The sequence below is a fragment of the Mustela nivalis genome (genome assembly GCF_964662115.1).
Source record: "Mustela nivalis genome assembly, chromosome: 4".
Lineage (NCBI taxonomy): Eukaryota > Metazoa > Chordata > Mammalia > Carnivora > Mustelidae > Mustela > Mustela nivalis.
In genome coordinates, this window is record NC_139023.1 from 101,743,326 (window position 1) to 101,761,850 (window position 18,525).

At 38.7% G+C, this 18,525-nt stretch overlaps 1 protein-coding gene across 12 annotated transcripts in view; it reads right to left on the bottom strand.

Moving 5' to 3' along the window:
- GSTCD (glutathione S-transferase C-terminal domain containing) overlaps positions 1-18,525 on the bottom strand; it is a 162,188-nt gene that overhangs the window by 114,845 nt on the left and 28,818 nt on the right. For 2 of the 12 annotated variants that reach the window (XM_082729176.1, XM_082729177.1), the window contains exons 1-3: positions 18,316-18,439; positions 1,504-1,941; positions 223-690 (exon numbers count right to left, since the gene is read on the bottom strand). In XM_082729176.1, coding sequence (XP_082585302.1) covers positions 223-690; positions 1,504-1,920 — 885 coding nt within the window. In that variant the 5' untranslated portion in view covers positions 1,921-1,941; positions 18,316-18,439. Of the gene's footprint in view, positions 1-222; positions 691-1,503; positions 1,942-3,497; positions 3,519-5,703; positions 5,791-7,306; positions 7,503-16,397; positions 16,990-18,240; positions 18,468-18,525 lie in introns of those variants that run through there. The other 10 variants (XM_082729180.1, XM_082729179.1, XM_082729182.1 and 7 more) reach the window with 10 other exon arrangements.

Genomic DNA, 18,525 nt, shown 5'->3' on the forward strand with positions numbered 1-18,525 from the left:
AAGAACTTACTGTTCATACTTCACACAAAATGTCATTTCTTCATCACAGTGATCCTGTGAGATAGATACTATGATCTCTTTCTTACAGATAGGAAAAACGAGATAGGAAATCCTTACTTGCCCGGGAGCATAATGATAGTAAGAAGTGGAATAGGGATGCAAACGTAGGCGATTTCACAGACGGAAACTTCTAGTAACGTATCTGTTCCCGATAAACCTTACCAAAAAATGATGGATACAGGGCAAGAGTACGATATCTGCCAAAGTGAAGTAGAGGCCCTCCGCAAACACATGCTCCAGAGGTGGGAGGTCAGAGGCTTTTGCTTTTCTGATGTGAGGAGGCTCCCTGTGGGTGGCAGCTGGTTCTTCCTGTACTGCGAGCTTCGAGAATGCAACGTTCAGTTCCAGGTTCTCAGATGTAGAGTCCAGCTCTTGAGACGTTTCTTGTCTATGCACCTTGCCCATTGCTTTTTCCTTAGCGAGGGAAGGCCCGACCCCAGCAGCCTTCTGTTGCTTCAGCTTCTGCCTACGGAGTTTGTCGTCATTATGCACTCTAACGGGCTCGCTAAGCTTCTTCTCTAACTGTAGTATTTCTGCGGGGATAGCTGGGTGCTGGTCAGAAGATTCTCTGAGAAAATTCTCAATAGCTAAAGGGATGGTAAGTTCGCATAGCCTGGTCCACTGACTGACCTGAAAAACAAAATACCAGAAGAAATCGAGTCTTTACTTTCAATGTAGCTTGAAGAAAACTTTCTATCGGGAGAGAAGACTGGTTTTGATGACTGAAGCCAAGCCATCCCTGGGCAAGGTTTTTATGCTCTATCAAGGGACATATTACAGTGCTTTAAACATAACACTAAACAACGGTTTAGCAATCCTATACCTGGAATACATGCTATCCTCTTGCATCCTCTTACTGAATAAATCCTTCCTTCCCAAAGCCTTTGAAGTACATGCACCCCTAAAAATATACGGTTTCAAAGCACTGCTACTTGAGCTCCCATTCATGTGTAAAATTTCCTTTTTTAAAGTCCTCACTTAAGGGATGCCTGGGTGGCTCAGTGGGTTAATGGTCTGCCTTCACCTCAGGTCAAGATCTCAGGGTCCTGGGATCAAGCCCCACATCTAGGGTCCTTGCTCAGAGGGGAACCTGCTTCTCCCTGCGCCTGCTGCTCCCCCTGCTTGTTCTCTCTCCCTCTCTGACAAATAAATAATTAAAATCTTTAAAAAAAAGTTCTCAATTAAAACAAAAGATAAAAAAAAAAAAAGTCATTCTCTAAAAATAGTGTCTCCAAACCTCACAAAATAAATCTTGAGTTCTTATTTTTCGACGCTGTACCTGAAGTATTGGCATACATGAGGGACTACTTTATTTCATTGCTTACTAGAGATTTTTTAAGTAAGCAGGATTTAATTCCTCTCCCACAGAAGGTTAAAATAAATGTTGAAATAAATGTGTTATCCTTTTATGGCTTTAAGTAACAGAAGAGCCATCATACTTACTTCAGCACAGGCTTTCAAGCAAGTCTTCTTAAAACCCAAAAGTTCCAAAATTTCCTTCTTGGAGGGGTCAGCTTCATATGATCTCTGGATTATGTGTCTCAGTACAACAGCAAGTCCTGCTCTACAGAAATTGTCTGGTTTTTCTACTATTGCAGGTAAACAGCAATTCTGGACTATTGGAGGAAGCTCTTGCCTTGAAATAATTTGTACTTCAACATCCTGGGGCACTACATTTTTTAATGAAATATCTGTACTTTCTCCAGTGGGGACTAAGCAAACTTTAAAGATTTTGCAGTCACAGTATGATAACAGAAACAAAGTTACAGATGTATGAAGAGGAAAGACGCATCCTTCTATTTGGTGAGAAAAATCCAAGTATAGGTATTCTTCTGTAAGACTTTTCTTAATGCCTTTCATTTTCTTCTTTCATTGGGTCACCTGCAGCATAAATTGAAGTGGTTATAGACTTAGAATACAGTAACTTAGAAGCTGAAATGAAAGATGAATATTCAAATACTTTTTCTAGAAATCAGTGAAGACTTGCGATAGATATGATTCTGCAAGAATTTGTTCCTGGACTGAATAAATGGCTTCCAAAAGAAAGATTTCCACTTGGTGCAATTAACTAGTCTTGGGGTGATTTTTACCCAGCTCCTTTAAAATAAGCATACTTTGGGGCACCTGGGTGGCTCAGTGGTTAAAGCCTCTGCCTTCGGCTCGGGTCATGATCTAAGGGTACTGGGATTGAGCCCCACATCGGTCTCCCTGCTTGGCAAGGAGCCTGCTTCCCCACCACCCCCCTCTCTCTGCCTGTCTCTCTGCCTACTTTTGATCTTTGTCTGTCAAATAAATAAATAAAAACTTTAAAAAAATAAATAAAATAAGCACACTTTAGGTGCTTAGCAATAGAACCCTTTTAGACAAGTATTTTGAGGTCTCACTACAGGTAAGAACAAGAGATGAATAAAATGGGAAATAAGTAACCAAAAATACTAGGAGTTGCCTGGAGAAGCTTTGGCCATGCTGGTCCTCCCACACTGCTTCTCTTTTATGACTCTATAACACAATAACCGTGGGGAGAGGATATATTCATTCCCTCGTGAGAAATGGATTCTCCTAAGGTGAGTGGGTTTTGATATGATGAACTATTGCATGCTAAATCACAACAGAAAAATATCTGAAGTTCCCCATAAATTAGATGTTGATAACCGAGATATCTCCAAGTTAACATATCCAGAATCACTTACCCCCACACCCCAAACCTGCCTCCTCATTTATCCTCCCCACTTCAGTGAATGGAGCCTTGTCTTCTAGCTGCTCAGGCCAAAAATCTCAAGTTATTCTTAGTTACTCTTACCTTTCACATCTCCATAACCAATCCATTAAAAACTTATTTTGTCTCTTCAATATATATCCAAAATGCTTATTTCACACCACCTTCATTGCTCCCACCGTGATCCAAGCCTCTATCGCCTATCTCTGAATTACAGCAATTATCTTCTGCTTGCTGTCCTATCTCCCACTCTGGTCTATTCTCAACATAGAATTTAAAGTGATCCTGTTAAAAATGGAATAAAATCATGTCACTACTCAAATATCTTCCCTTTCTATTCAGAGAAAAGACAAAGCTCCTACAGTGGCCTAAAGATCTCCTTGGTCTCATCACTCACAACTTTAGCCAAAGAGGCTTGCTATTGCTTTAAAATACTAGGTACCGGGGCACCGGGTGACTCAATTGTTAAGCGTCTTGTCTTCAGCTCAGGTCATGATCTCAGGGTCCTGGGATCCAGTCCCACAACGGGCTCCCTGTCCAGCAGGAAGCCTGCCTCTCCCTATCCCACTCCCCCTGCTTGTGTTCCCCCTCTCAATGTGTCTCTCTCTGTCAAATAAATAAAATCTTTAAAAAAAATTAAATTAAAATAAAATAAAATACTAGGTACATTCCAACCACAGAGCTTTTGCAGTTGTTTCCAGTGCCCGGAACACACCCTCACCTCTTTCAGGTATTTATTTAAATAACAACTTCTTGCTGAGATGATCGGGGCCTACTGTATTTAAATTGAAAACCCCACCTCTACCCACCCTAAAAACACTATTCTAGGCTTTTCTTCTCACTTACCACTGTGGTAACACACAAATAGAATGTTCTATGAGAATAGTTTACTGCTATGCCTAAAACATAGCCATATATATATATATATATATATATATATATATATGTAATCTGTATATATATACAGATATATATGTATGTGTATATATGAACTATGTATCTTATATATATAAACATTACAACATTAATATACATATAGAACATTGTATATAAACATGGCCTGAGACATGTATTTTATATATATATATGTTATATATACATATATTTTATATATAATATAAAATAGTTTACTGCTATGCCTAAAACATAGCCCAATATATATATGTAATCTGTATATATACACAGATATAAATGTATGTATATATATATGAATTATGTATATTTTATATATAAACATTACAACATTAATATTATACATATATAACATTGTATATAAACATGGCCTGAGACATGTATTTTATATATATATTATATATATATATATAAAATTAAGAATTATTTGTTGAATGAATGCATGAACACGCACACGGCTATTTTAAAGATGCAAACATATACAATCTTGAGGTGAAACTGATGGGTGTTTTCAACTCCTATTCCTTAAGAATTTTGTTAACTATTATAGCTGTCTGATTTCTACATATCCTGGGTCTAAAATTCCCCATGTTCTAATCCATGAATCGCAATTCCAAAGTTAACACTAGATGGCACTCTTTAAAAGCATTCACCATGGAAACCTGTGCTAGGAAGATTTAAAAAGTATACCTGCAACTTTCTTTTAAGTGTATTTGAAATATTAGTGTACTCTGAAATTTAGGAAACTGTCAACATATTAAATTTCCTTTATATTCTAACTTCCTCAGTTTTTTTTAAATCAAAAGCAAAAGTCAGTTAAGAATGACTTGGTTCTCAGCTTTTTTGTTAAAAAGCTAGTAATTCATCATAACAAAAGGATATATAGTTAGTAAAATATGAACTTCTTGAGAATGCAAGTAATCACTACTGTTTTATATTTCTTTTATTGAAACATAACAGATCTGCATGGTTTATTACTTCTTTAAAAGGTTATCTAGAGGAAAATTATTTCATGTGATTTAAAAGCAACAACTTTTTAACCCATGGAAACCATTTTCTTCCTAGTTTATCTTTTTTTAGTTTTTAATTTTTTTTGCCCCTATAGTTTACTTTAAAACAAAATATTAAATGGTGCTTATTAAAGCTCACAGGCAAAAAAAAAAAAAAAAAAAATTTTCCAGGAAATTAATAATTTCTTTGAGGAGTTTGCTCCTGTAAATAATTTATTGCTGATAATTTACTGATCCTCTTAACTCCTTCTGCTGATGGTGGGATATGATACAGAAGATCCCTAAATACTTCAAGAAGATTTGCAAGAAAAACATGACTGATTTCCTCATTTGCCCAGCAGTCTAGGAAATAGTGATTATGAGACTAATCCTGCTAACTCTTTAAAAAAACAAAACAAAACAAAAAAAAATGGAAATAATGCCATTCTATTTTACAGCCTGTGATTTAGGATGCACAGACATATTATAAAAATTAGAGTATATGTGTATTTGCCACTTTTCAAGGCATATAGGAACCTTGAGAATAGACCTTTACGTATTCTATAAACTTTTGTCACTATGAGCACTTAATAAATGCTAAATGTCAACAAAATAGAATAGCAATAATCTGCCCATGGAGATATCTAAAAATTAATGAGATGCCGGAGAGAAAATGCAAAGTACTGTTGATTCTTAACATAATTTATTTTTCCAATATAGATGTTGGTATTTGTTGTTGTTGGTTTTTTTTTCCCCTGGGAGATTAAAAATGTTACTTAATGATCTTGGAGTTAAAAAAAATGACTCTCCCTGGGCCATTTCTTCCTATTAAATACTAATGTAATTTCTAAAATAAATATTAAATATTAGAAAACCTGTACAAATCTGAAATATGTTTTTGACTTGTACTATGTGTTTAATTTTTCAAGAAAGTAGAACATAGGTTTTACTTTAAGTTTGCAAACATCATAGGCAAAAGAAACCCCTCTTCTTTTTTTCTTCTCCATTTCTACCTAGAGTCCTTACATCATTATTCTTCTGTCATGAACTTTACAAAGGTAGGTACTGTAGAATCATATCCTGGGTCTCCAGGGTTTCTGGGGCACCTCCTGTTACTCCATATTACATTCCTGCCACACACAGAAGTAGGGTCATCTGCTCAGCTTTGACAGGTGCCACACTGCAACTACTCCTGAGATAGAGTGAGAAAGCAGCATATAAAACTACAGACGTAGGAGCTGAACAGAGCTGTTGGAATATACATCTCTTCCCAGGACACACCAGTATGTTTGGAAATGTTGCAGAGGGAGTATAGAGGTAAGAAAGAAAATATTCAAAACTGGTTTCATTACTTGTGAATCTTCAAAGACATATATATATATATATATTTTATGTAGGCTCCACACTGGGCTTGAACTCATGAACCTGAGATCAAGATCTGAGCTAAAAAACTGGACACTTAACCAAATGAGTCATGCAGATGCCCCTTCAAAGGTATTTTTAAATATAACTGAAGCACTCATGGGCTTAACATTTTGGCATTTACACCTTTTATTTTTGTATTCTCATCCTAATTAATATATCCTGGTATTGATAAATTGAAATATTTCACAGATGAAAGAGTGAGTCTCATAGCGTTTTAAAAATCTAAACCCATTTTACTACTTCACTTCTTGCATATGTATATAGAAAGAGAGACAAAGAAAAAACATAGTAAAGATACTGGAAATAAGCATCTTTGGGGGCGACTGGGTGGCACAGTCGCCTAAGCGACCGACTCTTGGTTTCAGCTCAGGTCATGATTTCAGGGTTGTAAAATCTAGCTTTGTGTCTGTTCCACACTCAGCGAGGAATCTGTTCAGTTTCTCTCCATCTTCCTCTGCCCCTCTCCCATTCATATCCATGCACCCTCTCACTCGCTTTCCCTTAAATAAATGAATCTTTAAAAAAAAAAATTAGAAAGAAAGAAAAGAAAGAAAGAAAGAAAAGAAATAAGCATACTTGTTTAGAAGCTGAGAAAACTTTTGACAATTTTGTGCTCAAAATTAAAGTCTGGATCTAGGGCAACTAAATATTACATAACAGATAAATAGCTAAGTTATATATTACCTAGTAAAGACCAAAAAGTGCACCACTGCAACAAAATATTGTTTATCAGAGGAGGAGTCAAGATGGCGGAGAAGTAGCAGGCTGAGACTACTTCAGCTGGCAGGAGATCAGCTAGATAGCTTATCTAAAGATTGCAAACACCTGCAAATCCATCGGCAGATCGAAAAGAAGAAGAACAGCAAGTCTGGAAACAGAAAAACAACCACTTTCTGAAAGGTAGGACTGGTGGAGAAGTGAATCCAAAGCGACGGGAAGATAGACCCCGGGGGGAGGGGCCGGCTCCCGGCAAGCGGCGGAGCAACCGCGCACAAAATCAGGACTTTTAAAAGTCTGTTCCGCTGAGGGACATCGCTCCAAAGGCTAAACCGGGGCGAAGCCCACGCGGGGTCACCGTGGCCCCAGGTCCCACAGGGTCACAGAAGGATCAGGGGTGTCTGAGTGTCGCAGAGCTTGCGGGTATTGGAACCGGAAAGCCGGCTACAGAGACAGAGCCGACAGTAAGCTCACAGCTCAGTGTTACCTTGAACCGGTCGCAGGCTCGGTGAGCTCGGAGCGCAGCCCGTCAGGCAGACGGGAGTGACTGGGCGCTGTTCTCTGAGGACACATTGAGGAGCGGGGCCCCGGGCTCTCAGCTCCTCGGGCCAGACACCAGGAGGCCGCCATTTGTATTCCCGTCCTCCGGAACCCTATGGAAAGTGCTCAAAGAACAAAAGCTCCTGAAAGCAAACCCCAGCAGATTACTCAGCCCGGCCCCTGATAAGGGCGGTGCAATTCCGCCTGGGGCAAAGACGCTTGAGAATCACTACACCAGGCCTCTCCCCCGGAAGATCAACAAAAAATCCAGCCAAGAACAAGTTCACCTACCAAGGAGTGCGGTTTCAATACCAAGGAGAGCAGCGGAATTCCAGAGGAGGAGAAAGCAAAGCACGGAACTCATGGCTTTCTCCCTGTGATATTTTTAGTCTTGCAGTTAATTTATTTTTTTATTTTTTTTTCTCTTCTTCTGCTAAATTTTTTTTAACTTTTACCCTTTTCTTTTTTAACGTTTAACTAGTTTATCTAATATATATTTTTTCTTTTTTATATTTTTCTTTATTCCTTTTCTTTTTTTTTTAATTATTTTTTTTCCCTTTCTTTCTTTTTGAACCTCTTTTTATCCCCTTTCTCCCACCTCATGATTTGGGATCTCTTCTGATTTGGTTAAAGCATATTTTCCTGGGGTTGTTGCCACCCTTTTAGTATTTTACTTGCTCCTTCATATACTCTTATCTGGACAAAATGACAAGGCGGAAAAATTCACCAAAAAAAAAGAACAAGAGGCAGTACCGAAGGCTAGGGACCTAATCAATACAGACATTGGTAATATGTCAGATCTAGAGTTCAGAATGACAATTCTCAAGGTTCTATCCGGGTTCAAAAAAGGCATGGAGGATATTAGAGAAACTCTCTCAGGAGATATAAAAGCCCTTTCTGAAGAAATAAAAGAACTAAAATCTAACCAAGTTGAAATAAAAAAAGCTATTAATGAAGTGCAATCAAAACTGGAGGCTCTCACTGCTAGGATAAATGAGGCAGAAGAAAGAATTAGCGATATAGAAGACCAAATGACAGAGAATAAAGAAACTGAGCAAAAGAGGGACAAACAGCTACTGGACCACAGGGGGAGAATTCGAGAAATAAGTGACACCATAAGATGAAACAACATTAGAATAATTGGGATTCCAGAAGAAGAAGAAAGCGAGAGGGGAACAGAAGGTATACTGGAGAGAATTATTGGGGAGAATTTCCCCAATATGGCAAAGGGAACGAGCATCAAAATTCAGGAGGTTCAGAGAACGCCCCTCAAAATCAATAAGAATAGGCACACACCCCGTCACCTAATAGTAAAATTTACACGTCTCAGTGACAAAGAGAAAATCCTGAGAGCAGCCCGGGAAAAGAAGTCTGTAACATACAATGGTAAAAATATTAGATTGGCAGTTGACTTATCCACAGAGACCTGGCAGGCCAGAAAGAGCTGGCATGATATTTTCAGAGCACTAAACGAGAAAAACATGCAGCCAAGAATACTATATCCAGCTAGGCTATCATTGAAAATAGAAGGAGAGATTAAAAGCTTCCAGGACAAACAAAAACTGAAAGAATTTGCAAACACCAGACCAGCTCTACAGGAAATATTGAAAGGGGTCCTCTAAGCAAAGAGAGAGCCTACAAGTGGTAGATCAGAAAGGAACAGAGACCATATACAGTAACAGTCACCTTACAGGCAATACAATGGCACTAAATTCATATCTCTCAATAGTTACCCTGAATTTGAATGGGCTAAATGCCCCTGTCAAAAGACACAGGCTATCAGAATGGATAAAAAAACAAAACCCATCTATATGTTGCCTCCAAGAAACTCATTTTAAGCCCGAAGACACCTCCAGATTTAAAATGAGGGGGTGGAAAAGAATTTACCATGCTAATGGACATCAGAAGAAGCAGGAGTGGAAATCCTTATATCAGATCAATTAGATTTTAAGCCAAAGACTATAATAAGAGATGAGGAAGGACACTATATCATACTCAAAGGGTCTGTCCAACAAGTAGATCTAACAATTTTAAATATCTATGCCCCCAACGTGGGAGCAGCCAACTATATAAACCAATTAATAACAAAATCAAAGAAACACATCAACAATAATACAATAATAGTAGGGGACTTTAACACTCCCCTCACTGAAATGGACAGATCATCCAAGCAAAAGATCAGCAAGGAAATAAAGGCCTTAAACGACACACTGGACCAGATGGACATCACAGATATATTCAGAACATTTCATCCCAAAGCAACAGAATACACATTCTTCTCTAGTGCACATGGAACATTCTCCAGAATAGATCACACCCTCGGTCCTAAATCAGGACTCAACCAGTATCAAAACATTGGGATCATTCCCTGCATATTTTCAGACATATTTTCACAATGCTCTGAAGCTAGAACTCAACCACAAGAGGAAGTTTGGAAAGAACCCAAATACATGGAGACTAAACAGCATCCTTCTAAAGAATGAATGGGTCAACCGGGAAATTAAAGAAGAATTGAAAAAAATCATGGAAACAAATGATAATGAAAATACAACGGTTCAAAATCTATGGGACACAACAAAGGCAGTCCTGAGAGGAAAATATATAGTAGTACAAGCCTTTCTCAAGAAACAAGAAAGATCTCAGGTACACAACGTAACCCTACACCTAAAGGAGCTGGAGAAAGAACAAGAAAGAAACCCTAAGCCCAGCAGGAGAAGAGAAATCATCAAGATCAGAGCAGAAATCAATGAAATAGAAACCAAAAAACAATAGAGTAAATCAACGAAACTAGGAGTTGGTTCTTTGAAAGAATTAATAAAATTGATAAACCCCTGGCCAGACTTATCAAAAAGAAAAGAGAAACAATCCAAATAAATAAAATCATGAATGAAAGAGGAGAGATCACAACTAACACCAAAGAAATACAAACTATTATAAGAACATACTATGAGCAACTCTATGCCAACAAATTTGACAATCTGGAAGAAACGGATGCATTCCTAGAAACATATAAACTGCCACAAGTGAACCACGAAGAAATAGAAAGCCTGAACAGACCCATAACCAGTAAGGAGATTGAAACAGTCATTAAAAATTTCCAAACAAACAAAACCCCAGGGCCAGACGGCTTCCCGGGGGAATTCTACCAAACATTTAAAGAAGAACTAATTCCTATTCTCCTGAAACAGTTCCAAAAAATAGCAATGGAAGGAAAACTTCCAAACTCACTTTATAAGGCCAGCATCACCTTGATCCCAAAACCAGACAAGGATCCCATCAAAAAAGAGAGCTATAGACCAATATCATTGATGAACACAGATGCGAAAATTCTCACCAAAATACTAGCCAATAGGATTCAACCAACAGTACATTAAAAGGATTATTCACCACGACTAAGTGGGATTTATTCCAGGGCTGCAAGGTTGGTTCAACATCCACAAATCAGTCAATGTGATACAACACATCAATAAAAGAAAGAACAAGAACCATATGATACTCTCAATAGATGCTGAAAAAGCATTTGACAAAGTACAGCATCACTTCCTGATCAAAACTCTTCAAAGTGTAGGGATAGAGGGCACATACCTCAAGATCATCAAAGCCATCTATGAAAAACCCACCACAAATATCATTCTCAATGGAGAAAAACTGAAAGCTTTTCCGCTAAGGTCAGGAACACGGCAGGGATGTCCATTATCACCACTGCTATTCAACATAGTACTAGAGGTCTTAGCCTCAGCAATCAGACAACAAAAGGAAATTAAAGGCATCCAAATCGGCAAAGAAGAAGTCAAATTATCACTCTTCGCAGATGATATGATACTATATGTGGAAAACCCAAAAGACTCCACTTCAAAACTTCTAGAACTTGTACAGGAATTCAGTAAAGTATCAGGATATAAAATCAATGCCCAGAAATCAGTTGCATTTCTCTACACCAACAACAAGACAGAAGAAAGAGAAATTAAGGAGTCCATCCCATTTACAATTGCACCCGAAACCATAAGATACCTAGGAATAAACCTAACCAAAGAGGCACAGAATCTATACTCAAAAAAACTATAAAGTACTCATGAAAGAAATTGAGGAAGAAACAAAGAAATGGAAAAATGTTCCATGCTCCTGAATTGGAAGAATAAATATTGTGAAAATGTCTATGCTACCCAAAGCAATCTACACATTTAATGCAATTCCTATCAAAGTACCATCCATCTTTTTAAAAGAAATGAAACAAATAATTCTAAAATTTATATGGAACCAGAAAAGACCTCAAATAGCCAAAGGGATATTGAAAAAGAAAGCCAACGTTGGTGGCATCACAATTCCGGACTTCAAGCTCTATTACAAAGCTGTCATCATCAAGACAGCATGGTACTGGCACAAAAACAGACACATAGATCACTGGAACAGAATAGAGAGCCCAGAAATAGACCCCCAACTCTATGGTCAACTAATCTTCGACAAAGCAGGAAAGAATGTCCAATGGAAAAAAGACAGCCTCTTCAATAAATGGTGCTGGGAAAATTGGACAGCCACATGCAGAAAAATGAAATTGGACCATTTCCTTACACCACACACAAAAATAGACTCAAAATGGATGAAGGACCTCAATGTGCGAAAGGAATCCATCAAAATCCTTGAGGAGAACACAGGCAGCAACCTCTTCCACCTCAGTCGCAGCAACATCTTCCTAGGAACATCGCCAAAGGCAAGGGAAGCAAGGGCAAAAATGAACTATTGGGATTTCATCAAGATTAAAAGCTTTTGCACAGCAAAGGAAACAGTTAACAAAATCAAAAGACAACTGACAGAATGGGAGAAGATATTTGCAAACGACATATCAGATAAAGGACTAGTGTCCAAAATCTATAAAGAACTTAGCAAACTCAACACCCAAAGAATAAATAATCCAATCAAGAAATGGGCAGAGGACATGAACAGACATTTCTGCAAAGAAGACATCCAGATGGCCAACAGACACATGAAAAAGTGCTCCATATCACTCGGCATCAGGGAAATACAAATCAAAACCACAATGAGATATCACCTCACACCAGTCAGAATGGCTAAAATCAACAAGTCAGGAAATGACAGATGCTGGCGAGGATGTGGAGAAAGGAGAACCCTCCTACACTGTTGGTAGGAATGCAAGCTGGTGCAGCCACTCTGGAAAACAGCATGGAGGTTCCTCAAAATGTTGAAAATAGAACTGCCCTATGACCCAGCAATTGCACTACTGGGTATTTACCCTAAAGATACAAACGTAGTGTTCCAAAGGGGCACGTGCACCCGAATGTTTATAGAAGCAATGTCCACAATAGCCAAACTATGGAAAGAACCTAGATGTCCATCAACAGATGAATGGATCAAGAAGGTGTGGTATATATACACAATGGAATACTATGCAGCCATCAAAAGAAATTAAATCTTGCCATTTGCGACAACATGGATGGAACTAGAGCGTATCATGCTTAGCGAAATAAGTCAAGCAGAGAAAGACAACTATCATATGATCTCCCTGATATGAGGAAGTGGTGATGCAACATGGGGGCTTAAGTGGGTAGGAGAAGAATCAATGAAACAAGATGGGATTGGGAGGAAGACAAACCATAAGTGACTCTTAATCTCACAAAACAAACTGAGGGTTGCTGGGGGGAGGGGGATTGGGAGAAGGGGGTGGGGTTGTGGACGTTCGGGAGGGTATGTACTTTGGTGAGTGCTGTGAAGTGTTTAAACCTGGCGATTCACAGACCTGTACCCCTGGGGATAAAAATATGTTTATAAAATAAGAAATTATCACTATGCCTGGGATATAACAGGAGCTTAGTAAATGTTAAATTACTGAACAAAGACTACAATTCTAATAATATCACATACACTTTATTGTCCACCAACTATGTGCTAAGCACACACAACTTTTATACATTACTTCTAATCCTCACAATCCTTACAAGTACATTTTAATTCCATTACACGGATAAAGACTGTCCATCAATACAAAAGCATTAATAGAAACTGTAAAGGGATCTTATCTGAAAACATTTAGGAATAGCTATTTTTCTAATATAAATACCACTACTTTATAAATTTAAAATTTCAGAAAGTGAAGCATATTGCAATTTTATTACAGCAACAATTTCACAAAAGTGAAACATCAGAAATTACATTATTCTAAGCAATTGTGCTGGTCTCAGTAATCCTTGATAAAAACCTCTGTTCTAAAAGCTATCATCTGACAATGAAAGTTTTTGGTAGATCCTTCCTGATTCCCTTTATTGGATCTTCCACAGACCTCTCAGCAATCTGTGGCTCAGTGCTTTGCCTTGTTCTCAACACTCACTCCTTTGATTACTGGTATTCAACTTTTTCATCATGCCATACAATAAGACTTTTATAATGCAATTCATTATACTGAATAAAAAGGATCACAAATAAAGCGAAAACAAAAGAATCACGAAGAAATAGCCTACTACATGGTATATAGCTGATATTTTTTTATTCTGTGCTTTTCTTCCTTCCCTTTCTCCTCCTTTTCTCCTTTTTTTAATGCTGGTTAGGGGGCGCCTGGGTGACTCAGTTGGTTTAAGGGTCTGGTTCTTGAATCTGGCTAAGGTCATGATCTCATGGGTCATGAGATCCAGGAGATCGAGCCCCGCCTCGGGATCCCCACTCAGTGAGGAGTCTCCTTGAAATTCCCTCTCTCCCCCATCCTCCTCCCCCTGTGGGGCTGGCCTTCCCACCATAGGCATGCTCCAGAGCACTTTATCTATCTAAAATAAATAAATAAATGCTGGTTAGTACTTACTAAATTGATTTCACGACCCATTAATGGGCCACAACTAACAAAATAACAGTACTATGCTAGGTGATCTCCATTTCTACAGGTTTAACTATCATCTAGGACTCCTATTTTTATCTCAATCACGTCCTTTCCCTTGAACTTCATATTCCTATAATGCTACTTGACATCTTCCCTTGGACATTTTTCCAAACCTGTTCCCCCTCCCTTAGTACTCCCCTTATTGATAAAATGACACCACCATTCACCCACATGAATGGGGTCAGGCCCTTAATTCTGAAGTCTCACTTTTTTTTTCTCTCATAAGCTACTCTTTCTACCTTTGAAATATATGTTAAATACAACTTCTTAGCACCTCTACCACTATCAACCTAAGTCATATAAACTGTTTATAGAGACTACTACAAACATCTATTAACAGTTTTCCTCCACTCTCCAATAATCAGGGTGATCTTTTAAACAAATTTGTCAGTTCACACCCCCTGCTCACAACCATCCAATGGCTCCCCAAAACAGTTTAAAAAAAATCCAAATATCCTATTATGGCCTACGGCTGCCATGACCCTACCTATCCTTTTCTGACCTGATCCCCTACTTCTGCTCCCTCGTGCTCACTCCTCTCCAGCTAGTTCTCCTTGTTCTTGGAAGAAGCCAGGAATGTTCCCAGTTGAGAATTTTTTCTACTTGCTGTTCCTTATACCTAGCTTGCTCCTTCATTTCATTGAGGTCTCTGAATAATAACTCAAAGCAGCCTTCCCTGACAACCTGAACTGAAAAAGCACTTCCATCACCTTCTAGTCTTTTATCTGTTTTTTTTTTTTTTTCTTTATAGGTGTTACTACCCAACCTTTTATCTCCAATGCTTATGAGGACTCAAATTTTAGTTCAAGAAGTGAATGAATGTACAAAATATCAGTAATCGTAATGACAATACTATTGAAAACTTAATTCTTGGTACACCAGCCTCATTCTTCTTGACACTATTCTTCGATTTATTTTAAGAACCAACTCCTTATAAATTGAAATGAAGAAAGTGGATCACCGTTGTGAGTGGAATTGGGAAAAATGTAACTTGAATCTAACTTGTAAAGAAAGTACAGTTTTTGTACATACAGAAATTGAGCCAAGAGAAGTAGGAACCTAACTAGATTTTATACAGTAGAATATTTATACACCAAGAAAAATAAAGTAATGGCTAAGTGCATAGACTCTGGAGCTGACTGGGATTAAATCCCGGTTCTGATATTTAATAGCAGTATAGAACTTTCCTGTACCTCAGCTTCCTCATTTTCAAAATGGGGACAATCAGATTTACCATAGTGTGCTGTGAGAATCTAACAATGCTTATCACATTAGTAAGCCTGTAAATAAATATTGATTCATTTGTAATTTATCTCAAAATTCCTTATCAATTAACACTATTAAACAAACTTTGATTGGGAAGTCACAAATGATGCTTTTTGTTTCCAAACTTTTAGGAAAGATAAGGGATTCATGTCAAAATGAAAAGCTCCCCACCCCCACCAAGTACTAAAACACCCGGTTTGTTACTGTGACAGGAAGTCACAAAATGATAGAATATATGATACCCTAAGTCTAGTTGCATATTAACTGCTTATTTTGTACAAAATAAATAGTTCAACAGTTTACAGGTATGAATCACATTTTTTCTGAAAGATTAAAATTTAAACTCATTTAAATTCCTTACCATATCCAATGTTCTATATTATGAATATTGGAACTTGGATTGTGTTTTATACATTTCACAAAATAACACAATTTGGTTGCAAATCTCACCCTATTTTCTTACTATCTGTATTTTATATATATAAAAGCTTGCCTCTACAGTTAGAAAGCAGCTAATTTCCTTAGATATTAAAGGTTAAAAAGAAAAGAAAAAAAGTTGAGCTGCTTCAGTGCCCATCATATTATGTAATGTGCGGATGCATATAGTTAAGTCCTAGAGAACAAAGTTCAGTAATTAAAATTAGCTGTTTTATTATCTGGGCAAAAGTGGGTTTAAAAGCAAAAAAGCGGGCGCCTGGGTGGCTCAGTGGGTTGAGTCGCTGCCTTCGGCTCGGGTCGTGATCTCGGGGTCCTGGGATCCAGTCCCGCATCGGGCTCTCTGCTGATCAGGGAGCCTGCTTCCTCCTCTCTCTCTCTCTCTCCCTGCCTACTTGTGATCTCTCTCTGTCAAATAAATAAAAATTAAAAAAAAAAAAAAAGCAAAAAAGCTTACTGTAACTTTAGCCATTAGGGAAGTGTGTCATCTCTCTGGTAAATCAGGAAATGATCTGCTGCCACAGAATCATAATGCTTGCAGCTAAGCCTGACCTCATAATTAAGAGGGATCACAGCATAAAATGCTAACATGCTAGAAATGTTAGCAAGTGTGAAATAAAATTACTGAATTCCCATAGCAAACAATACCTAGGCTTGTTATGATCAAAATCGTTTAAATCCTTGTATTCTAATTACTAATCCTAACAGAAATCAGTGGGCTACTTTTAATACTTTAAGATAAAAACAACTTCTATTAGGGAACAGTATATACTACAGGTGTTTTAGTTGACTGGCCTACAGAATTTGTTAAGTTTCAAAGCCTGCTTGATTGTTGCAATTAGAAAGGCTAATTGGATACTCAGTATTCTTATTTCAAATCACAGGTGATACCAAAGCTACAAAATAAACACAGGTTGGTGGTGGTGTTTTTAAACCTGATGGACCCAGTATTAAGTTTAAGTTTGAGCTTTGCTTAAAGCAGGCAAACATATAAAGGTAAGAAAAATAGTAATAATGAAATAGAAACGTTAATATAAACAATTCTCAAATCTCACTGATCTCATTACAGACTTGTTTTTAAAATTAGACCTCGGGGCACCTGGGTGGCTCAGTGGGTTAAGCCTCTACCTTTGGGGCTCTCTGCTCTGCGGGGAGCCTGCTTCCCTCCCTCCCCCTCTCTCTGCCTACTTGTGATCTCTGTCTGTCAAATAAATAAAATTTTGAAAAAAAAATAAATAAAATTAGACCTCTTAAAACAATGTCTTCAGGTGTAACTCAAACATAATTTCACACAGCAAGTATGCATGCCCTAAGGCAATCCGCTTAGTAGTGTATACTCCCCCACCGGGCCATTAAAAAAAAAAAAAAACTCACATAGCTTAAAGTTTGATTTATTAAATATGACAGCAAATCATTCAGTTGCATTTATAACAAAAAATTTATTTTCACAATATTTAAATGACTATGTTTACAATTGCCACACCACTAATCCTGGCCAGCTTTTTCATTTTCTCTAATACTTTTTCTACAGATAAACTTGGAAAAAGCAGTAGTCTATTAAATCAATAATTTAACACAAGATAGATGATCAAATGCTGGCATTTCCTTGATATTCAAGAATTTGTGACAAGAAATGGGATCTCGGGCTTAAGAATAAAGGGGGAGAAAACAAGCCACCTAATCCCAAACCAGGTCGAGCTGGGACGGGAGGTACGGGTGTCAGTAAATGTTTCAGAAGCCAAAGCAATTTTCATGCAAGTTAAACTCAAACTTTCTACACAGAAGTTTAAAACCGACCTGAAACACTGCTTCGATAGAAACGAATGGCCCCAAACAAAGCAAGTCCTTTGGAGCAACTGTTCATGTGCGTACAAGTGCACACAAAGTGCTTTCTCCAACCAGGAAAGCGTGGAATGAAAAACTAAGTGCCAAAGAAAAAAAGTTCAAGCGTGCCAGAAGGTCTTAAAACTACACTTAGCAGCAAACGGGAAACGACCCCACAGACTCCTGCAACGAGAAGCTGCTCCACTCCCCCAGGAGCAGAGGAAGCCACGGGGACTGGCCGGGGGGACCCTGAGAAAGCGCCCAGAGCCCTCCACCCGTTCCCTCATTAACTGTGACTGTCTGAAGAGACTGAGGGGCCCCCAAACCGGAGATCGGTCGGGCCGCTAATTCCAGGCGCTTGCCCTTCCCGCCCCGCTCCTCCCCACCCCGCAGCGTCAGCCAGTCTCCTCGGGAGGCAAGGAGTACTCAGGGGGGTCGGGGGACGGCGGAGCCGGCGGCCCGAGCGCCCTCTTTACCTGGTCGCAGAGGCGCGGCCAGGCAGGGAGGGTGCATAAGCGTGTCAGCGACACAAGCCGCCCGCGCCTACCCACCCCGCTCGAGCCAGGTTTCCGAGGCAGCTTCTGCGAGTCTTCGCCCACCGACCTCTGGCTGCCAGAAAGGCCGGGAAAGAAACACCAAGGCACGGTCTCTTGGAAACAGCGGCGTCGGCCGTCATTCATAATCCGGCGGACCGGAAACTGGCGATTACGTCACGTCCTATCGTGGCACAACCAAAAAGTTCCCCTCTTCGCGCCGCTGCA